This window comes from Medicago truncatula, chromosome 8 (assembly GCF_003473485.1).
Source record: "Medicago truncatula cultivar Jemalong A17 chromosome 8, MtrunA17r5.0-ANR, whole genome shotgun sequence".
Classification (NCBI taxonomy): Eukaryota; Viridiplantae; Streptophyta; class Magnoliopsida; order Fabales; family Fabaceae; genus Medicago; species Medicago truncatula.
In genome coordinates this window covers 35,792,445-35,814,415 of record NC_053049.1, presented here as the reverse complement: position 1 = coordinate 35,814,415, position 21,971 = coordinate 35,792,445, and the positions used below count along the sequence as shown (strand labels likewise).

The window sequence follows — 21,971 nt, the reverse complement described above, 5'->3', positions numbered from 1 at the left end:
TGGTCTACTAGTACAGGTCTCAAGTGATTTTTTTGAATTATGTGACTAAATTTTTTATTTATTGTATTTCAGCTAAGCTCATAGCTCAATTTCTTTTTCTTGGGTTACAAGGCTAAATCAAAAAGACAAAAAGAGAAAGGAAATAAATAAATAAATATTATAATCTTAAAAAGAAAATTCATGTTGCATCCATTGTAAGGATGTTCTTAATTTCTGGAGGGGGAGAAGCATGAATCAAGAGCTCATAGTCGGAGAAACACCAAATTCGGCCATGAAATCATACTTTAATTGCCTCCACGAAGAGTGTGGTCAATATAGAAGAGACAATGAGCACACACAAAAATTAGCACAACATGCTTATAAAATATGTTAAGTGGAGCCTCAATAAGTTTCAAACAGAGTGAGGAATGCCATAATATTTTGGTTGCAGAATGTCATCTGATCACATAATGAAACCAAAAAATCCAACACACCAAGCACCATTAGAGCTTTAAATAATATCACCATTATTATTTTAATAAAGAAAAATGCTAACAAATCTACTTATAAATAATATAAGAATATTCTAAAAAATACAAAATATCATTCATACAAATTAACTTCAAAATTTAAAAGGAAAATAAATGTTTATGTATGTTGATTTAAAAGTAAATGCTACTAATAATACTAATTTAATTAAAATTTTAACACTTATTCTTTAAAAACCCAGTGTAGCAATTATATTTAAAAAAACACCAAGTCCAAAACTAATTGATTGTAGAATAAAATAGATCTAACTCATTCTGAGTAAGAAATTCAATTTAGATTGTAAAATGAGCAGCATTAGTCATTGATTTATAAATCAAAGGTGGATATTGTAGGGTATATCATAACAAAGTTTGTTCATTTCTTAATTTACACTTTAGTTACGTTATATGATCCAAGTCTGAATAAAAATACCCATCTAACTGACTGGAGAGAACATGAACTCCAAACTTGAAACTTGAAAGGCATCTAATCTAATAGCGTAACGTTGCTTAAGCCTTGAAACTAGAAGTCCCACATCAAAAGACTTGGAGAACTAGAGAAATAAGTTTTCTATAAAAGCAAGGCATGACAAAGGATGTTCGAATTGGATTTTGAGGATACACAATAGTATAGGGAAATCATTCTGGTTTTTAGATGTGTAACTCGCTGCAATAGTAGTTCCTAGATCAGCCAAAAACATAAAATAATATCTATCTATGCAACTTGTTGATCATAGTAGTCCCAAACGTTAGATTGAGACGTTAACTGATGAATTGTCGGTTGATGTGTCAAGTTGAATGACTAATATGCATAATGAGGTGTAAACATGAACGGGAATAAAAGTAAAACACCTTAAAACTCAACACTCAAACATAAATTTTAGTAGATCATACCATCCATCTGAAAAAATTCTTTGAAGAAGCCCACGAATACAACATGAGACTGAATTCTAAAAAATGTATGTTCGAAGTTTGAGCAATCAAGTTCATTGGATTTTATATAACTAAATGAGGAATTGAAGTGTATCCGGCTAATTGTAGAGCATTCACAAAATGCATGACACTAGATTCCGATAAGTCAATCCAAACCCTTAACATGAGATCAGAGAAATATTCCAATAAGTCAATCACGAGATCAACTATATTTTTGTTGAAGTCAAATTAGCCCACTGAATTTTCACTAAGAAGAATCAAATTTGAGACCTTGCGAGAAACACGTTCTAATTTTTCAAACCAATATCACTGGATCACTCGAATGTCATTGCTACATTGGTGGGAGGAAAATGGCATAAGAGGGCTGAATCAGATATTGAGTGAGAGATCATATTGTCTTATAATTTATAAATATAAATATATTTTATTATTAGAAGAAGAAAGAAAATAACAACAAAAACTGAGCGGTTTATTAGTAAAACCATGGTTCTTAATAGCAACTAATTTTTGCCACCTACCTTGGGTTCAAATGGCCCAAACAATCTAGCCAGACCAAACTGAAAGTCGGGCGCAGCATTTTCGAGTTCACTAGAGAAACGCGTATCAGCGTCGCGAGGTAGCGGCGGCGAACAATTTCCGATCACTTCGTGTCGGCGATAACCACCACTCTCATCACATCATAGTTCCACAATATCACACTAAATCAAGCTTCAATATCAATCACCGTAACGTGTTTGGCATTTTGTTTAATCTTCTCAAATGAGAGGAACCATTGGAGTAAGGCTTCAAAATTCCACCATTTCCAATGCCACAAGACAAACCTTAGTTCCATTTTCCACTTCTTCAGGTTTCGGTGGTGGTGGTGGTGATGGCCGTGGCGGTGGCCGCGGTCGTGGCGGTTCTGGCACAGTGACATTCAACTTCGGTGAAAAAGCTGCTCCCGGTAACCCTAACCCTACCCCTAATGTCAATGAATCTAAACCTGATGCAACAGATTCACCGATTCCACCTGGTGCTGGTCGTGGTCATGGCCGTGGTGGAACAGTTCCAGACTTTCCGTCTTTTTCGTTTTCATCGTTTATGTCTTCTATTCAACAACCTGGTACTGGTCGTGGACGCGGTCGTGGTCGAGGTTTTGATCCATTGCCACCTCAATTTGAAAATGATTCTGTACCTAAAAAACCTGTTTTTATCAAAAGAGAGGATAATGTTTCTCAGACAGATGCAAATGATTTTTCGCCTCCGAAGAATCCGGTTTTTACTAGAAGTGAGGATGTTAGACCAGTAGAGCCAATAGATTTATCTGGTGATAGTGAGAGTGATAATAGATTTGTAATGACTGTGCCAAAGGTGTTGCCTGGAGGTGGGAGGGGGAGGGGGAAGCCGTTGGAAGAAGCAGCTCAAGAAGCTCCTCAAGCTCCGGTAGTGAATAGGCATATCCGCGTTCGGCAAACTCCGGCTGATGCTGAATCTGATAATGTTCCTAGGAGGCAGCCGATGAACAGATTTGTGAGAGATGATGGTGATGGAAGTGGAAGAGGAAGAGGAAGAGGAAGAGGAAGAGATGTGTATGCTCGTGGCCGAGGAGATAGAGGTCGTGGTGGTAGAGGTGGAAGAGGTGATGGAAGGGGAGGGTTTAAAAGGTATGGAGATGATAGAACGAGTCATCAGGATATAGCACGTTCTAATGCTGATGGGCTATATGTTGGAGATAATGCAGATGGTGAAAAATTAGCTAAGAAGCTTGGGCCTGAGATAATGGATCAGATTACTGAAGCATATGAGGAGATTATTGAGAGAGTTTTACCCTCACCGTTGCAAGATGAATATGTGGAAGCAATGGACATTAATTGTGCTGTAAGTGATCGGCGCCATATATCCTATCTTTTTGTTGGAAAATGATTATAAGAAGTGGAAATAGGATTTTATTTTATTTCTAGATTAGCTGCATAAAGGTGTAACTTTGCCGTTTATCATAAAGAACGGGAATGTTTTAGGTCAACTTTCTAGTATCATTACTTTAAGTGTATCTTATGTTTTATTTGTTTGTTTGTGTTTTATCTGTTTCCTGTTTGATTGCTGCAGATTGAATTTGAGCCAGAATATGCGGTGGAGTTTGATAATCCAGATATTGATGAGAAAGAACCAATTGCACTTCGGGATGCACTAGAGAAAATGAAACCATTTTTGATGACATATGAGGGGATTCGAAGTCAAGAAGAGTGGGAGGTATGTCATTCTATTGCCAATCTTATCCATGACTGAGGATTACAGCCCAACAATATAATGGCATAACTTGCAATGGTTTAGGGCATGCGTTTCTTATTAGTGTTCTTTTCTAGACTGCTAGTTCTGCACTATCTTCACTAACAATCTTATGGCTTGATTGCCAATAACTTTCTTTTAGTTAACCTGTGTAACAAGTACATTGAGATAAGTGCTGTATTGCGGCATTTATTTTGGAATAGTTGTATTTTATGGGTGCTAGCGGGAAAAGACATTTGTTATTAGTGTTTATTATTTATCTATATGTGCAAGTATGTTGGTATCTCTATTATTTTCTAACTTGATATCCCTACCAGGAAGTAATTGAAGAGTTAATGCAACGGGTTCCATTATTGAAAAAGATCGTTGATCACTACAGTGGACCGGATAGGGTAACTGCAAAGAAGCAACAAGAAGAATTAGAGAGAGTTGCTAAAACTCTTCCTACAAGTGCACCATCTTCCGTGAAGGAGTTCACTAACCGTGCTGTTGTCTCTCTTCAGGTTTGTAACTGTAAATATTGTTGTGTGAAACTTAAATATAAAAATAAAATGCTTTTACTTAGGTAGTTGTTTCTCATTATGAGTGTGTATGTTGGTGTTCTATTGCTTGCTCATGCCGTTCATTGTTAAAATAAACCCCCCTTTGGCATAGTTCTGTTATACTTTGGTATTAGTATAGGATCTATCTATTGGATTTAGAAGGTGCTCTACAGATCTTGCAAATGCAATTCTATGGTAGAAATTCAAATCCAGATAAAAAATTGTTGTTCTTTCTAGGAATTTAGAATCTAAATGGTAGTCGATGAAAGAAAACAAAAGTAAAAAAAAGGCAGATATGGATGAAATACTAGTTGTAACTTGTATTATGATAGGGCCCAGGAGCATGAGGATGGGTCACATGATAAATTGATGCATAGTGAAACAAAAGGACCTAAGACTTGGTTAGCATATCCTAGAAGGGGTAAGAATGGAAATAGTGGCTGAGTGTGATGAGATGATGACGTGGTCAAAGAGGGAGAGCACACAACTACTTCCACAATATCAGGAGTGAGTGGGAGAATGAGAGAGGGTACCCTGGATTATTGTTAGAAGTTAGAACTGTAGAATGAGTAAGCAGCTGTAGTAGCTTGCTCATCGGAGCTCTGCTCTGGTCAGAATCTAGGAAGAGATTTCCATTTTTCTGTAATCACTCCATTTATCAAACATCAATAAAGCTCCCTTTTATTTTCTTTCTCTCTGTCTTTATATTTTCAACTATTTTCTATATTTTCTGCTATTTTCAATCATTGGTTCGCATCATATTACTATTTTAGATTCTTGAAATTATCACAAGTTGTCTGTTGTACCTATGTTGAGGAGTTATTGCAAGGCAGTGTTACGAAAATCATTTCTCAGGCTAAAAACTAATTAATACTTGCTTAATTCTGTAAAAAAATATTGTTTATAAATGAAAGAATATCAGTTATTCCCTGCTTTTGATAGAATATGATATTTAACTTTGTTGTTAGTGGACTGAGAGACATTATAGGATAGAATAGGTTGAGTTATTGTGGCCTGCTGGTCTGGTAAATGTGACTGCTGTGAGTGAGACTTAAGGGTCGGGATTATCATAAGTCGTAGTAGAATTTTCAGGTCCAGGAGTGTCAGGTTCATGGATGAAAGTTTCTGGTTGTAAATGGACATTTTCAAGAACTGGTTGGGGAGCAGGTTGTATATTAATTGCATTGTCAGGTGTGGCATGAACATGTGGAAAGCGGGTGTGATGGATATCAATTGTTCAGTAGGAGAGAAATCTTGCAATTGAAAGCGATATGGTTTTCAAAGAAAATCACATTTCTAGAAACAAAAATTTAATTAGTAAGAAAGTTGTATAAGAGGTAGCCCTTTATTACTTCCTTATATCCTCCAATAAAGACTGATTTTGATTTGTTTGCCCTTGGTCAAAATTTAGTGTGATGATTATGCAATGTGCTATATAGCATATACTAGGCATCCAAAAATGTTTAGATGAATAAAGATAGGTGTCTTTTTATGTAATATTTCTTATTGGGGACTTGTTATGCAGCAAAGGGGTGGGAGTTCGTTATTGAAAATCTTATCGAAAGGATACAACATGATCCCTATTTATACAAGGAAAGAGGGAAAACTAACTTTGTTAAATATTACAGAACTGACCAAGTGGGAAACTAACTCCGATAACTGCAACATAGAGCTAACCATGGTTGAAAACCTAACTAACTGCATAGTATGTATACACTAACGTAACATAGTTAAAGATTAGCTGTTACTAACAAGTTTTGGAGTTTGTTAAATGAATTATTTAGAAGTTGCTTTGTTAATTGTTTTGTATGCGGACTAGTGTTCTAATATTTCAAATGGTTTTTTGTTGTCATCGCCATAAAAAAATGGTACCCAGGCCTGTTCATGGTTCACTAAAAAACCAAACCAAACAGTAAAATGCACTGAACCAAACTCAAAAAGACTGACCTGTTAACAAAAATTAGCAAACTGAAGCTGAAGCAGTTCATTGCTGATGTCAGTGAATATGCATTACACACAAAAACTTAAAAACTCACTTGTCTTCGTTGAAACAATTATGTTGGCGGCGCTGCATAGCTGCTAGTTAATTTTATTGTATTATCATCAGCTTGCAATGGAAGTTGATAGTTCGGTGCCAGTTTACAATATCATACCAAGTTCACCGATCTTTAACATCAGTTTTGCTCGGGTTCAGGTCATTAGAATTTTTTTAGAAGTTCAGTTTAGTACAGTTTGGTTTCTTTTTTAAACTGAACCATGGCCAACCCTAATTCTGATTATCTGGTATCAACAGTGTTTTTTGTTTTCATCTGTGCAGACTAGTTTTTCTGGTGTCATCACTACAGTAGTTTCTTTGCAGTACATCAATAATGTACTAAAATAAATCACGGCCACAATAATACAGCAGAAGAAAGTACCTGAATTAAAACTAAATGATTAGATTTAGTGGAAGATTACATAATTTTTAATGTTTGAATTAGTCGTTTCTTATGTTGTGAGATGTGAACTATAGTTGAGTTCATATGAATGCTAATCTCTGTAGAGATTTTGCTTGTCTTGGATGCTTTATGGGGAAGACATGATGTAACTCTTTTATGTAAACATATAATGCTATAAATTATATGTTTTTGCTTGTGATGTTGCATAAACTATCTAAACATCATGTGGATATTGTGTTGCATAAACTATATAAATTATATGTTGCATAAAATATATAGCATATTGTGCTTGATTCTTTATCTTTGAATTGCCTTTTATTTCAGTTAAATGTTGGAAATGCTGCACAATTTTGTAATTTATGTTTTTGGTTTGCATATATGATGCAGAGCAATCCAGGCTGGGGATTTGACAAGAAATGCCAATTCATGGATAAGCTAGTTTTTGAAGTGTCTCAGCATCACAAATAACCTAATAGTTTAAAGATGGTGGGTTTCATGGTATACAATGCCCATTGTATTGTGGACAAGTCATCATGCTTGCTTTCATTTCTTTCTTTAATTTTACTTTTTGATTAAAGAAACTGTGATAACTCTTGTAATAAGATGAATGATAGCTACTTTGTTGCATCGGTCCTCACAATTTTTTGCATCGTGCTCGCAATTGTTGCATCAGTTGTATACTTTGTAATAATTTTCCATCTTATTTTAGATTTTTGGCTATACATCGCTCTATCTGTAGATAAATATAGAGCTTGTTCGTTTTAGTTTTGATGATAATAAAAATACAGAGGATGCAGCAGAGAAAGAAATGAAGCAGCCCAGTATAAAGAGTTATTTAGTATGTTGTAACTTCTTCACTGGTTGTAATCTTCTTTTCTTCTTTTAAAAGTTATGGGTGATTTCTAGGCTAAGGTTCCTTACATATCCTTCACCCGTGTACCGCAGATTACTGGGTAATTTGGGTGTCTTAACAAATATTTTCCTTGAAAAATACCCTCCTGTCTCAATTCTTTCATAAAAAAAGAACCTTTTTATTTCTTTACTTTTATTTCTAAGACTCATTTTCTTCTCATCGCTGTTGATTTTGCTTGCTACTGCTTAAGAACAGAAAGAAGAGAAGACAAAACATCTCACACATTTCTTCTAAGCCCTCGTTTCATTTCATGGCTTAAGTTGTTTTTTTCTTTCTTTTTATGTTCTACTAGCCAAGTATACAAACTAAGTATCTCTCATTCAAAAATATAAAATGAGAGGCACAATATTAAGCATAAAAGCAAAGCTAATTAATTAATAATTAACTTGAAGCATCTAAGTGACTGAGCTGTATTTAGTCATTGATGTGCTGGATTCAGCTGGTTCAGCAGGACCTGGTGATAGAGTGGACATTTTTTTCTTCTTCTAATGATCGAAAAAGAGTAATGTTAGCAACTCATGCTCAGTATCACTCTATCATTGGGGTGAAGTTCAAGTGTTTTCCAGTTTCCACCACTTAGACCGAGGATACGGCACTACATAAATCTGTGGAAACTTCTTTAATTTGACACAGTAATATAGAGTGTGTTGTAAGTATCACTCTTGAGAAAATTGATTTACACCCCAATTCTAAAAGTCGGGCAAATCCAACAAATAATGATATTGGGAGCAAGCTAATGCAAAAGCCGGTCGAAGCGTACCAAAATACAAAAATATTTTGGAAAGTAGGCTCTAGTTTATATTAAGATAGTTTACTATATTTAATTAGATAATATTGATACTACGAATCGAAGCGTACCAAAACTCTATACTCTCATACATACCAAATATACCCGCCAATTTGAATTGCAAATTATGTGACTATGCTTCATAGTCACAGCTGCTGAAATGAACCTCTCATGATATAGCCCTTCATGTCGCTGCTTATGTATACCATCCCAACAAGGACTTAAGGTATTTTAACCTATTTGCAACATATGGATAGCCGTTGTTTTTTTTATATGAAAAAGAATTTGAACTTTTATTTTAGAATACTAATCACAAGTGTGTTTCTTTGGTTAAGTAAGGAACTGTTTAAGGGTCAAAGATTTTACTGCCTCAAGAAAAATCTTTCAGACTCTTTGTCCCAGGAATATTATTGTTGCCACAAACGTACTTTACCAACAAAGCATATATATTATACATGATTATGCTTGCTATTGGATGTCCCCTTTTGATAACCTTAAACATGTGAATCGTTGATTTGAACAAATTAATTATTGTTACTAATTAACTACTAGTTTTGCATTTTTAACGATGTGATTCTAATTTATTGAATTTTTTAGATTTGTATGCCAATTGAGGATTGCTATGGTCATTGGTACCTCATAGTTACTTCCACTCAACAACAATTGCTGTATCACTTGGACCCATACGTTGCGAAGTCCTCATTGTATTTTGTATGATGTTGTAGTTTACATGAAAATTATGTGCTTTTTGTATGAAAGGTACTTTCATTAAAAATATAATTAATTTATTTTAGTTTAAGAATATGGGTTCGTTCTTGAAATCGTCCATTAAGAAGAAGATACTCGAGCTCTGATTAAAAAATTAGTTGTGAAAGAACTTAAGCCATGCAAATTTCATGAAGTGTCTATTGTTTGTCACTTGTTCTAATTACGATTAAAAAATAGATATATACAATTAGAATTTAAAATCTTTCATGATCAGGCATGTTTTCAGGGAAAAAAATTAACTCGTCTTAAAATTTAATCATTAATTCAATTATTTTTTGCCAATCAATTCAATTTTTTAATATCCAAATATCTTTACCCAAACCTTCATGATGGTTGGATAAAAAAAACAAAAAATCCAATGTGGAGGTTACATATAAAATCCTCAACACTCATAACTTCCATAATTCCATTATTATTTTGTGATTCTCTTGATTTTCTCACATTAAACCCTTTTTTCTCCTCTTCTCGTAAGAATGAGACAATGAACAATGATGTAACCATCAAATACTTAGATAACAAATGCCTACCAACAAGAGCCCGTCTAGCTCAGTTGGTAGAGCGCAAGGCTCTTAACCTTGTGGTCGTGGGTTCGAGCCCCACGGTGGGCGAAAATTGAAATTTTTTTCTTTTCATAAGAAATGCACTTTAACGGTTCAACCCTTAAACTTCATTTTTATTTTTATTTTATATTTGAGCAGTTCAGCACATGTTTATCCTTGGTATAAACAATATAGTTAAGTGAATTTTTTTTGATAAGCTATCGGTTTCAAACTTGTAGAATACGTATATATTTTTTAAATTATTAAAATGCATACCTTTTCTCAAATCTATAATTCTAATAGGAAAAATACATAAAATTTTTAGCAGAAAGATTGGTATAATTAATGTTATAAGCAAATTAAACGCTTACATTAATTTTTTGAGAGGAGCCTTACATTGATTTAAGTAGTTTACATATATATATATCTTTACATATATATATATATATGTATGTGTATTAGGATCAATTGACATTATGATGTGGAACAAAATAATATCGCACATCTTGACAAAAAAAATAATAAGGGTTAATAGTGCTTTTTACCCATGTAATATAGGTCATTTCTGGTTTTCACCCATATAAAATTTTCGGTTTTGTTTTCGTCCTCGTAAAAAAAAATATTCCCGAAAACCCTCTTTCCCCATCCAACTCAGCAGATTTGCTTATGTGGCGCTGAGTTGGCATATTTTTTCATTTCTTATTTTTTTAATTGGCCACATGGAAAAAAACATTTCCACATTAGATTTTATTTTAAAAAATTTTGAAAATTAATTTTTTTAAAAAAAAGAAATCCATAAAATCATAAAAATATTCAGATTTTTTTCAAAAAATTTTAAAATCGAAAAAAATAATAATATTTTTTTCTAAAATTAAAAAAAAAACATCAGAAAAAAACATTGAGATTTTTTTTCGAAATTTTAAAAATTAGTTTTTTTAGGAAATTATGAAGATTTTTAAAATTTGTGGAATTTAATAGGTTTTTTTTTCTTCTGAAAAAACAATTATTACCAATTTATTTTCTACAATTTTAAAAATTAGAAAAAAAATCTGAAAATATAATCAGATTTTTTTCGAAATTAAAATATTCTAGAATTTAATTTTAAAAATATAATTGGATTTTTTTTTCTACAAAAAAAAAAATTATGGAAAAAATTTTATATATTCAAAAAAATATTCGTAAATTTTATAAATTATTTTTCCTGAATTTTTTTTAATTTTTACAATTTTTTTATTTTCAACAATTAATTTTTAAATTAATATAAATGAATTTATATTATTTTTTGGATTTTTAAAAATTAAATTTAAGATATTTTAATAATAAAATCTTATGTGGCCAATTAAAAAAAATAAAAAATGAAAAAAAAAAACCAAGTCAGCGCCACATTAACGAATCTGCTGAGTTGGGTGGGTGAAGGGTGTTGTTTTCCGGAAAGAAAAAAAATTACGAGGATGGAAATCAAACCGAAAATTTTATAGGGGCGAGGAAATGACCTATATTACAGGGGTGAAAAACACTATTAACCCAAATAACAATAATATTTTTTCTAGGATAATAATATGACACATTTAATAAGTTTTTACCACATAACCATGCTACAAAATCTTTTTTTTAAACAAATCAAAATGGAAATAATATTAAAACCAATTGTGGTTCTCCCAGCACAAGGTGTGCTAAAAGAGAAACACACAACAATTACAATGTCACATATGGTGCCTCGATGAAAGGATCACCAAAAAAGGAAAAAACAAACACTATATGTGAACACCCATGCAAAGGAGTGGGTGCCGACACCAGTCGTGATAACTAAACACAAAAGATGGCTGATTTGTTTTCAACCACAAAAATGAATTCAACTTCACTTTGTCAGATAGAGTAAACGGATCAGATGCCACATTTTTTAATATGCAGTTATTTCTTTCTTTCCATATTACCCAAACACAAGCAAGCCAAATTAACCTGAAAAATGCATGAGAAGAACACGACATGCCCACCAACTTAGAGAACTGATGAAAGTGTTCACCAATCCCACCTGAAGGGATGAAATCAATATCGAGCCACTGCCACAAAAAATACCATGTGCTACCAATATAGAGCCCTTACTTTAGGCGTTTTCTTTCTAACAAAAAAAAAAACTATTGTCAAACGATGTCTCACAAAGAATGAGTAACACAAATTGATTAATGAATTTTGATCATGATTATTCATGATCAAAATGATTATTCATGATCAAGGAAGAGAATGACAACTTCATATTTGAACCTCAAACAATGAATAAGGAACAGTAACACGGGTGAAGACAAGGGTTCGAAGGAAGAACTAGAAACAGTGGAGAAGTAATGTTTTTGTGTCTCACCTAATATATTATGAGCAATGAGGAAGACAAGGAATAGCTCTTGTTTCTACTATCGTTCAACAATAAACAAAATTGAATTTGGATTTACTGTCAGAAAGTTATGCGTACTTTAATCTTGCTAATTTTGTCCTCGTGAGTTTGACTCAGTTGATAGGGACAAATAATATATTCAAGGTCCGGGATTTAAACCCCAACCACCACAAAAAAAAAAATCTCGCTTATTTTGATCACCAAAGCAAGTACATTAAATTGACTCTAATTATGTTTAAAAATGGCTCCAAGGTTTTTTAGGTTGAGTTTGTTGAGTAAAATACTTATCCAATTCATTTAGATAGGTTTAGGACAAGTTTGAGACAAGTTTAAAACTCGAAACCATAAAAATATCATAATCTAGTACAACAAAATCGACTTTTCTAACAGTTATACTGCTTCACTTTTTTTGTGATACGTTGATATACACGTTCTTGGTGGTGTTCGAAAGCTAAGGAAAAATCCTATAGAATTCCTGACCAAAAAATAAATAAAAAATCCTATACAATTGATAGAAATAGTTACTTAATTTGAGCTTTAAAGAGTGTAAAAACAATTGACGTTTCTCTATTTAATACGACAGTATTTCTCCTAAAATTCTATGAGAATTGATTACAAAATATTAGTATTTCTCTGTTTTCCGATTTACAATTTAGACTGCCAAAAATCTTGGCTAAAGTTTTTCGATAACTTTTCAATTCCAAAAAACTTTTACTCACTAAAAATGTTTTGTGATGGTGAAGTTAAATGACAAAGGGGTAAAACTTATATATATATATATATATATATATATATATATTCTAAGGGTAAAAACATAAATGTAGGAGTACTTTTTAGATATCTAACAATTATCGATTTGGATTCCCCGCTGTAATTGCGTGAAGCAGTTACAACTGTCTGTTGTTTGACCGAAATGAACGTCCGAAATTGTTTTATAATGTGAACATGGGTTTCAAATTTGAACTTTCTAATCTAAAATCAACAACCACGATATGTTTCAACGTGATATAGCAGAAAAATTCTACAGCAGTAAAACCTGGTCCAACAATTAACGCAAACATCTCAAACACACCAAACAATAGTTCATTCATTATCGTTCAAACACTTTCAAAATCGATTAAACGGGTGTAAAAAGTATATGAACTATGATTAATTGACGTTTGACATCGAAGGGTGTTTACATCGATTTTTGGTAATGTAAACTTCATTATCCATCAATGGTTTAGGACCGGATAATGTCTTTTTAAAATGGTTCGTTCAAGCCTCGCAATTTATGATATCACTTCATGCATTCTTTGAGAACAAAATTATTGTTCTTAATTAGACTTTTGGTCCTCGTGTTTTAGCCTACTCACGAAACTAGTCATGCTCTTTTAAAACATAACAAAACGGTCCTTCAATTATCATTTTTGTTGCATTTTTCGTCCCACCTCCCATTTTCAAACTCCAGAAACGCAGAGAAATGGCAGTTTTAGGCGGTTTTAAACCTACCCCTATGCTCAACCATGAAATCAACAAGGAATCTATTATATTCAGCATACTAACCAAAAAAAAAATCCTAATTTGAAACATATCTTAGAAATTAGGGTTTTTTTTTGTTAGTGTGTTGAATAAAGTGGATTCTTTGTACCCACATGCTTTATTCCTTGTTTATTTCATGGTTGAGCATAGGGGGTAGGTCTAAAACTGTCATTTCTTTGCGTTTTTGGAGAATAAAATCGAGGGTAGGACGAAAAATGCAACAAAAATGATACTTGAAGGACCGTTTTGTTCTGTTTTAAAAGGGCATGATCAGTTTCGTGAGTAGGCCAAAACACGAGGACCAAAAGTGTAATTAAACCTTCTTTTTAATGTCAGAATTGCATCCAACATCTTTTAATAACAAGTTTTCTCATGACAACATAATAGAAAAACGCTCAAGTGAGCATATTCAAAAGAAGAAGAACGAAAAGAAAGATGAAAATAAATGCAAATTGCAAAAGAAAGAGGAAAATAAAGCAAGAACAATAATATTAAATTGCATGAATGTAAATGTGGTTGGAATCTTTCAATTTGTCCACTATTGAACCTGTTTGCTCCCATGGCGTGGGTGTTACAAAGTCTTCAGAAATCAAGAAACCAACCCATTGTTATTATTACAAACTGATATATAAACCTTGTAGAGAAAACTACCACTAAATACTACGATCTATATTAAAAGTAGAAATAACTTCCTATAACTTCCCATGACATTAGAAAATATCTTCCATGCACTAAGACACTAGGAAATAATCTTCAATGCATTTCAACATTGTTTCCCGCCATGCGCTCCAATTGCAACTTCAACTTATTTCTCCTTGTCGTTGGTTGAAATTGCCGTATGTCGAAGTCTGTATATGTTATTGATCGAAATCCCTTTGCACTTTGCAGCATGTCGAAATAACCTATTTACCTTGTTGAAAATAGAATCATGAGTTCGACCAAATATTTCATTTTTTGTGTTAACAATGGGCTAGTTTTGACAACCTAAGCTAGAGTACTTTTTTCTTTTACCTAATAAGAGTCTACAAGATGAATGTATTCACACTTGAAAAAATGGAGTAATTTTATCGGAATGTTCTAACAATATTCACTTTTCAACATTCTCTTTATAGCTAACTCTTTTATTAATAAAATCAATGTATGTCTTACTAATTTGTGTGTAGATTATCACTTCTCAATTTTCATTTCACATGTGAGAAAGGCTTGCTCCAAAACATCCAACCAAACTCAGCCACGTCAATACCATCTTCCTCCTCTTGTTTTTAATCTCCCCTAAAATCCCTTCCCACTGACAAAGTAACCTCTCAATTTCATTTCTTTATTATCATCCTCATTCCTCACTTTCAACGCTCTTTCTTTATCTTCTCACAAGTTCCAACAATTCTCAACTACTAAACTAATTCTCCCACTAATGTAAACCACCACCACCATGGCTAAACCACCGTCATCACCACCGTTAACCACCATCGGCACCCTTATCTACTACCTCTCAGAACACCCATCAATCATCTCATTCCGTTGGAGCCACAGTCACTCATGGGGTTCAACATGGTCTTTCCTCATCACCTCCATAGCCACCTACCTCATCCTCTCTCTCTTCCTCCATCTCTCACTCTCTCTCCTCTTCCCCAACCGCCGTCACATCCCTCTAGGACCCATCCCCGCCCTCCACAGCCTCACCATGTCTCTCATCTCCGCCACAATCTTCACCGGAACACTAATCTCCGCTGTATCAGAAATTCGTGACACACAATGGTTCTGGCATCGTTCCAAAACCCCACTTCGATGGCTCCTTTGTTTCCCCTTAGGTACACGACCTTCTGGTCGTGTCTTCTTTTGGTCTTACGTTTACTATCTATCACGTTTTCTACACATGTTGAGAACAATCTTAACTATTCTACATCGTCGTAGGTTGTCTTTTTATCAACTTGTGAACCACTCAGTTTCAACGTTGGTTTCTTTTCTATGGCTTGAATTTTCACAGTCTTTTCAAGTTCTTGCGATTCTGTTTGCAACACTTGTTTACTCTCTTGTCTATGGTTATAGATTTTGGACAGCTATTGGTCTTCGATCTGCGTGTTTTCCGTTTGTTTTGAACTGTCAGATTTTGTTGTTGGGATGTAACGTGGCGTGTCATGTTGGTGTTTTTTTGCTTCATTTCTTTTTTGAAGTTGGTGGTTGTAATGGAATGGGTGCTTGGGTTTTCAATTCCATTCTCAACACTGCTGTTCTTGTTATTTTTATTCATTTTTATGTCAGGATGTATTTTGTTGGCAAAAGTGAAAGGAGAATGGTTCAAGAGACTGAATCAATGGATTGCTCTTCCTCTTGCCCTGACCTAATCGTTGGGTCACGGGCGCGGTCACGATGAATTGCTGATGCGGTCTTAATTGCAGTTGCATTGTAGTTTCGACGATATCAGAGATTATTATGTTTCTGTTTAGATTAGGGGTCTGGAATTCTTTTTTTTACACTTAGGTTATAGATAAAGTCAATTTTTAAAAAACAACTTGGAGTTGTGATCATTAGTGTATAATATATCTGCTTTGATTTTGGGTACAAATTGTGTACCCTTAAGAGCAAAGTGTAATTTTGGGTACAAATTGTGTACCTCAAAGATCAAAGTGTATAAGAATAAAGAATACTATAGAATGTTGGGGTACCTGTATATTATGATTAGAATATGCTATATAGAATCACTCTTGATTAATTAGTTCATTTCATTCTAAAGATACTAAATTGACAATGTATTCCGATCATATTAGTACATGTTTGGTATTATGGTGGATATGTTTGAATCACAGTGATCCATCGTAATTTTGCAGAAGTTAAAAAGTATAGTTTTTGAAATATTACGGTGGATATTCTGACATATCAACCGTGATCCGATCATATTAGTACATGTTTGGTATCATGGTAGATATGTTTGAATCACGGTGATCTATTGTAATTTTGCAGAAGTTAAAAAGTATAGTTTTTGAAATATCACGGTGAATATTCTGACATATCAACCGTCATACCAAACATATGCTTAAATTGAAGTTTTCGAATAGTTGTTGGCAATGCTGTAAGGCACTGGCTTCAATAATCAATAACAATTATTATATTTGAACACTCCACATTTTTCATACACTAATTCAGCAATTTTTTTTCTTTCTATTACATCACCAAAGTATCCAATTTATTACATTTTCTATCTCTTTCTATCCGAAGGTTTCAATTGGTCAAGAAACGTTTTAAATTAATAATGGGTAACACTAGAATTTGGAGAAATGTTCTTATATTTTTTAGTTAATTATTATCATTAGTTCATGTGTGGAAATAGAAAGAAGATAATTAATTCACGTAACACCAATATAGTGAACAGTGTAATATCATTTCTTAAGACATAAGAAAATGAAACCATCCCTTCATTTGTATGGCATGACTTCTCTTTCGTTTTGATTTGGAAAAAGTTCTGTAGTTCATGTGATCACGTCACGATTAGTTGACAACACTGTCTTCCGTGAATGAATTTGGTTCTCTTTTAGTAATGTAGTCCACGAAAGTTGTCTTAGTTAAATAATGAATTGACTCACTTCTAATACTGTGTGCAACTTTTTTTTTTTAGGAAGAATTTCATTGCATTTTATTAACTAAAATATGTCAAATACATATAGGTACATCATCAATAATATGGGGTTAGGATTAGACAGGGCTACCTGAACTAGTTCGTGGGCTACCTATTTGCGTGCCTCCTGTTGAACTCAATAAGAGTTTTGGAATCTATCCTCTTGCAACTGTTTACAAGCAGCAATAATACATTCAAATTCATTGTTATCATCTAAACTAAAATTGACACAATTAACAACTTTTTTACAATCAAGTACAAAATCGACATTATCAAATTGTTGATTAGAGATCCAATCCAAGGTTGTATGCAATCCAACCGCCTCTCCCACCTCTACATCACAAAGAGGGTAAACCATTCCGTTCTTGCAAGAACAAATGCACCATCATCATCCCTAAGACACATACCGAGTCCAACCCTGTTATGAGAAGTGGAAAAGGATGCATAAGTATTTATGTTAGAGTTCGAGTCTTGAACTTTGTTCTATCTTATTTGTAGTCCGATTCATCTAAAAAAAAAAAAAGTTAATTTAGTAAAAATGTTAGTTAAGGAGTGCATTTCTCTCTTGTGAGCCGACACATAAAATCCTAGTTTTTTTTAGAGGTGGTTTAGAGTTAATTTTTTACACTAAATCATCCTTCTAAATTAGTTTTCTCCTTCCATTTTATGTAAATAAGTGATTTTCACATCTGTTTATTTTTTTGTGATTTTATTGTCTTAGTGCGACGTTGTATTGTTTGTTGTATTTGTGCTTGTTTTTCTTGTTTTGTTCGGGTGTTTGTTCAACCTAAATTGTTAAATCAGCTTAAATCAAGTGCAAATTCAGTCAATGACTTTGGTGACGTCAACATTGTATATCCTGAACCACATGTATTTCAGAGATTTTAATATGATCATTTTTGTAAACTCGAGTACTTTATGGTATTATGCTATTAACATGGATCTGATGAACTTGTCGTTGATTCATCATTAGTTGATATTCTCTATCTAAATGAATGAATATAATTTTTTTAGTTAAAAAAACAGAAACGCATTTAAACATGTAAAAACTAAGGACCCATAATTTGGTAAAGTGCCAAGTGGTACCCGTCGGCGTCACGCACCCTTCAAGCTATTTAATTTTTGATGTAACGCACCCTTCAAGTTACTATGCTAAGCAATGCATGCAGAGTATCTAACAATAATTCGAATATGCCTAATCATACATAACCCAACCAGGTGAGACTCGAAAGTCGAATCAAATATGCCATGTTACAAAAATAATTCCATATTGATAAAGGATAATATATGGGAGATAGATATTAAGAGCCAAACTTACTTACCTATGGTTAATCAAATATAATTTTAAAATAATTTAGTTAATTAATTGTAAAACTATTTATTTTGGGACAAAATTAATTTGACACCATATAAATGTCGGTGAGAGAATAACACGTAAAGAAGAGTAGACGTAGGTTGATGGTTGGTGACAAGTAACAAGGTGACCCACTAGTAAATGCAGTAGTTAATGAAGGCAACCATTTCATGGTTGTTGGTAAATCAAGATTGCTTAATTGCTCTGATTTTTCTTTCGTCTGTACACAAAAGTAGTAGATATTTTGGCCTGTATAACGACAGTGATGTTAAGGCTGTGTTTGGTTATTTTCTTTTATGGAAAAGGCTAAATAATGTGAGTGAAACTAAATAACAGAATAATGCTTTTAATTAAGCAACTAATTCTTTACATCTTTCCTAATTAAAGAAGAATAACATGATGTGCCCTAATTTGGATAATCCTCCCGGTTGACATAACTTTATATTGTAGGTGAAAAGTTACCTCCATCATTTCACATCGAATCATTTGGTTAAGGGTTTAAATTTCTTACCACATATGCGAGTTCATTGTTAGTTAATCTTTTTTTATATAATATATTAAAGGGTAAAATATGTTTTTGGTCTCTATAAAATTGGAAACTTCTAAGTTTAGTCCTTATTTAATTTTAATAGGTTTTTTAGTCCTTACAAAAAAAAATTACTTTTAATTTTAGTTCCTGTTATAGTAAAGTTTGTTTAATTATCTTTAAACTCTTAAAATTTTGAACGATTTTTTCAATACAAGTTTAGAACACTATGAAAGGTTCATTTACCAAAATTTAGATTTTTTTAACATGAAACGAATTAAATATAAATTTTTTAAAACGAAAAAAGTTAAAGATAAAATTAACAAAATCTAGACGTAAAAATCAAATTTTGCGACAATTTTTTGCAGAGGAACTTTTAGTAATGTTTTTAACACGTCTGCAAAAAATTGTTTGAAAACTCATGAGTTTAAGTATAAATTAAACAAATTTGAATTGAGGAGGGACTAATACTGAGTGCAGAAAAAAAAATTAAGGACTAAAAAAACTATTAAAATTAAGTAAGGACTAAACTTAAAAGGTCTCAATTTTATAGAAATCAAAAAGATATTTAACCCTTTAAATGATATATTAAATAACATTTTATGCTGAATTTATCAAAATTCCACGTTTTCGGATTTATAATAACTATAATACTTACAAAAATAAAATTACTATAATACTTTTTTTTGAAAAAAAATAACTATAATACTTGTTTCCCATAAAAGAATAAAATAATGGTGGATTCTAGGATGAGGGTTCAATTATATCCCTCACATGTGTACAACTTTATTTGACCATTGGATTAAATAAGAACATATGAACTCATTATTTGTGACCACATGGGATCTAATATTTCATCTTCACACCTAGTTTTTTCTCTTGCCTAGCAGGTCTTATTTTGCCCAACACTCAATCGAAAAACTGGAAAGAAAATGCAAACTAACATCAAATAAAAGACGTTTAGGGAAATTTTAAGAAAGAAAAAAATTGAAGAAAGTAAAGAGGGATTTTGACCGTTACTCCGTCGATGAATTCAAATAAAAATATGTTTTCAAATGGGTATTTATATGAATTAGGAATAACAGAAAACAATTCAAACGTAGGAATTAGGCTTTTTTTGTTTTTGTTTTTGTATTAGTCATGTATGGTTTGTTGTTTATGAAATTGATAGCTTCTACCCTTAGCATCCTAACCAAATGCCAAGGAGAAACATTGTTGAACAACTCAATAACGTAATGAAAGGGTTTACGTGTGAAATCAGGAGTAAATATTTGTATCTGGTGGTGTAACAAACAGAGCCTGGAGCCTGGAGCCGACGATGGTTGTGGTGCGGCCAAATGTGTGCCAGGCGAGAAAAGAACTACTAGTTAGAGGAGATTTTATCTAGTATGGTTATAAATAATGAGATCTTATAGTCTTATTTAATCCAATGGTCAAATAAATTGGTACATCAGTGAGGGACTTAATTGAACCATCACCTTAGAATCCACTTAAAATAATAGTTATTTTTGGTAAATAGTTATAACATTTTACGTGTTTCCCTTAAAAGAATAAAATAATTTTTTTTTTGAAAAATAGCTATAACATTAATACCGGTTTTATTCACATGAATTGTTTTGTTTTTGGAAACAATTCAGAGTTCACTTTCATTGTTTTGTTTTTGGCCACTTTGTTTTTGAAAAAAATAAAATATTTGTTTCTGGACTATTCACTTTAATTGTTAATTAAAACATGTATATCGTTTCTTTCGAATAAGATAAAAATGAAGACATCAATATGAATGGAGGGGCGGTTTCAGGGTGGTCCAATGGGCATGGGCCACTCCTACTTTTTATAATGACTAAATTTTATTTTTTTTTAGGAATAATGACTAAATATTTGTATACATATACTGAAATGAGAAAATTATATTATCATACACTCAACACTATTAAGAAAGAAACAAATGCTAACAATGATCCTAAAAACACGTTAAGGAATAAAAAAATATAAATAATGATTTGAAAGTTGTATATTGTATTTATTTAAATCAACTCATTTCATCAATAATAACCGTCTCAATATAAGATAACATATAATAATGAATATGAGAGTTAGTATAAGATAATCTTGTCCTAACTAATAAGTGAGCAACATTATTTGTATGCCTCATGGTAAAATTTATCTTAAAGTTTTGGTAAATTATGAGTGAAGCTTTACAAATCTTAAAAATAACTCAAAACTTAAAATTGATGTTGAGTCTCCTAGATATACCGTCAACTCCTTGTTTAAAATGAAATTTGATAAACACTTATTTCCTTACTCTTATTTTATGCTTGTTAAAACATTGAGGACAATGTGTCATTTATATTTTTTGTGTAGAGGAGACATTTTATTTTACGTTTATATTTTCTTTAGCTTTTAAAAAAACAAGTTGCATGCATGCAATTGTTGTGAATGATTTCATTGTTATGTTATGGATAGCTTATTTGCTTTCGCAGTGTGATAAGTTGACTTGATACTAGATAGTGCATCAATTGTGATAGAACATTAACCTTAGGTTATGGCCTCCAACATCTCGATTGTTTATGGTGTGGATTCTCTCATATTGTTAGTTACTTTCGAGGTTTTCCTTAAGTCTTAAAGCACTTTTTCACATGCATGTACAAAAATGATTTAGGCCATCTTTCTTTCATAACCTACTTTTAGCCAAATCAGCCTACCTTGATGTAATTATCCCTTAGTTAAGCCCCTATATCCATTCTTTGTTTTATAGCTCATTACAAGCCATATAAACCTTTGTTTTATTTTATCCATTTGTTTTGTTTGTCCCAGTCTTCGGAGGTGAAAGAGCTTTGCTTTTAATTCTTGGTGACTATTATTAGATAAGTGTGTGGGAAGCTT

The 21,971-nt window shown here is 32.6% G+C and overlaps 2 protein-coding genes and 1 non-coding gene across 3 annotated transcripts; all 3 read left to right on the top strand.

The window, feature by feature from the left end:
• The first annotated feature begins 1,964 nt into the window (after positions 1-1,964).
• Positions 1,965-7,406, top strand: LOC11407605 (uncharacterized). The gene is made up of 4 exons (XM_003629454.4): positions 1,965-3,296; positions 3,525-3,668; positions 4,022-4,207; positions 7,072-7,406. Exons 1-4 carry the CDS (start codon positions 2,199-2,201, stop codon positions 7,150-7,152), a joined length of 1,509 nt encoding a protein of 502 aa, XP_003629502.1. The 5' UTR covers positions 1,965-2,198; the 3' UTR covers positions 7,153-7,406.
• A 2,281-nt stretch (positions 7,407-9,687) lies between these two features.
• Positions 9,688-9,760, top strand: TRNAK-CUU (transfer RNA lysine (anticodon CUU)). Its single transcript has one exon. It is a non-coding gene; the product is annotated as a tRNA-Lys (tRNA).
• Positions 9,761-14,854: 5,094 nt separating this feature from the next.
• Positions 14,855-16,323, top strand: LOC11408283 (elongation of fatty acids protein 3-like). The gene has a single exon (XM_003629451.4). The coding sequence runs from the start codon at positions 15,028-15,030 to the stop codon at positions 15,967-15,969; it is 942 nt and encodes a 313-aa protein (XP_003629499.1). The 5' UTR covers positions 14,855-15,027; the 3' UTR covers positions 15,970-16,323.
• Positions 16,324-21,971: the final 5,648 nt, after the last annotated feature.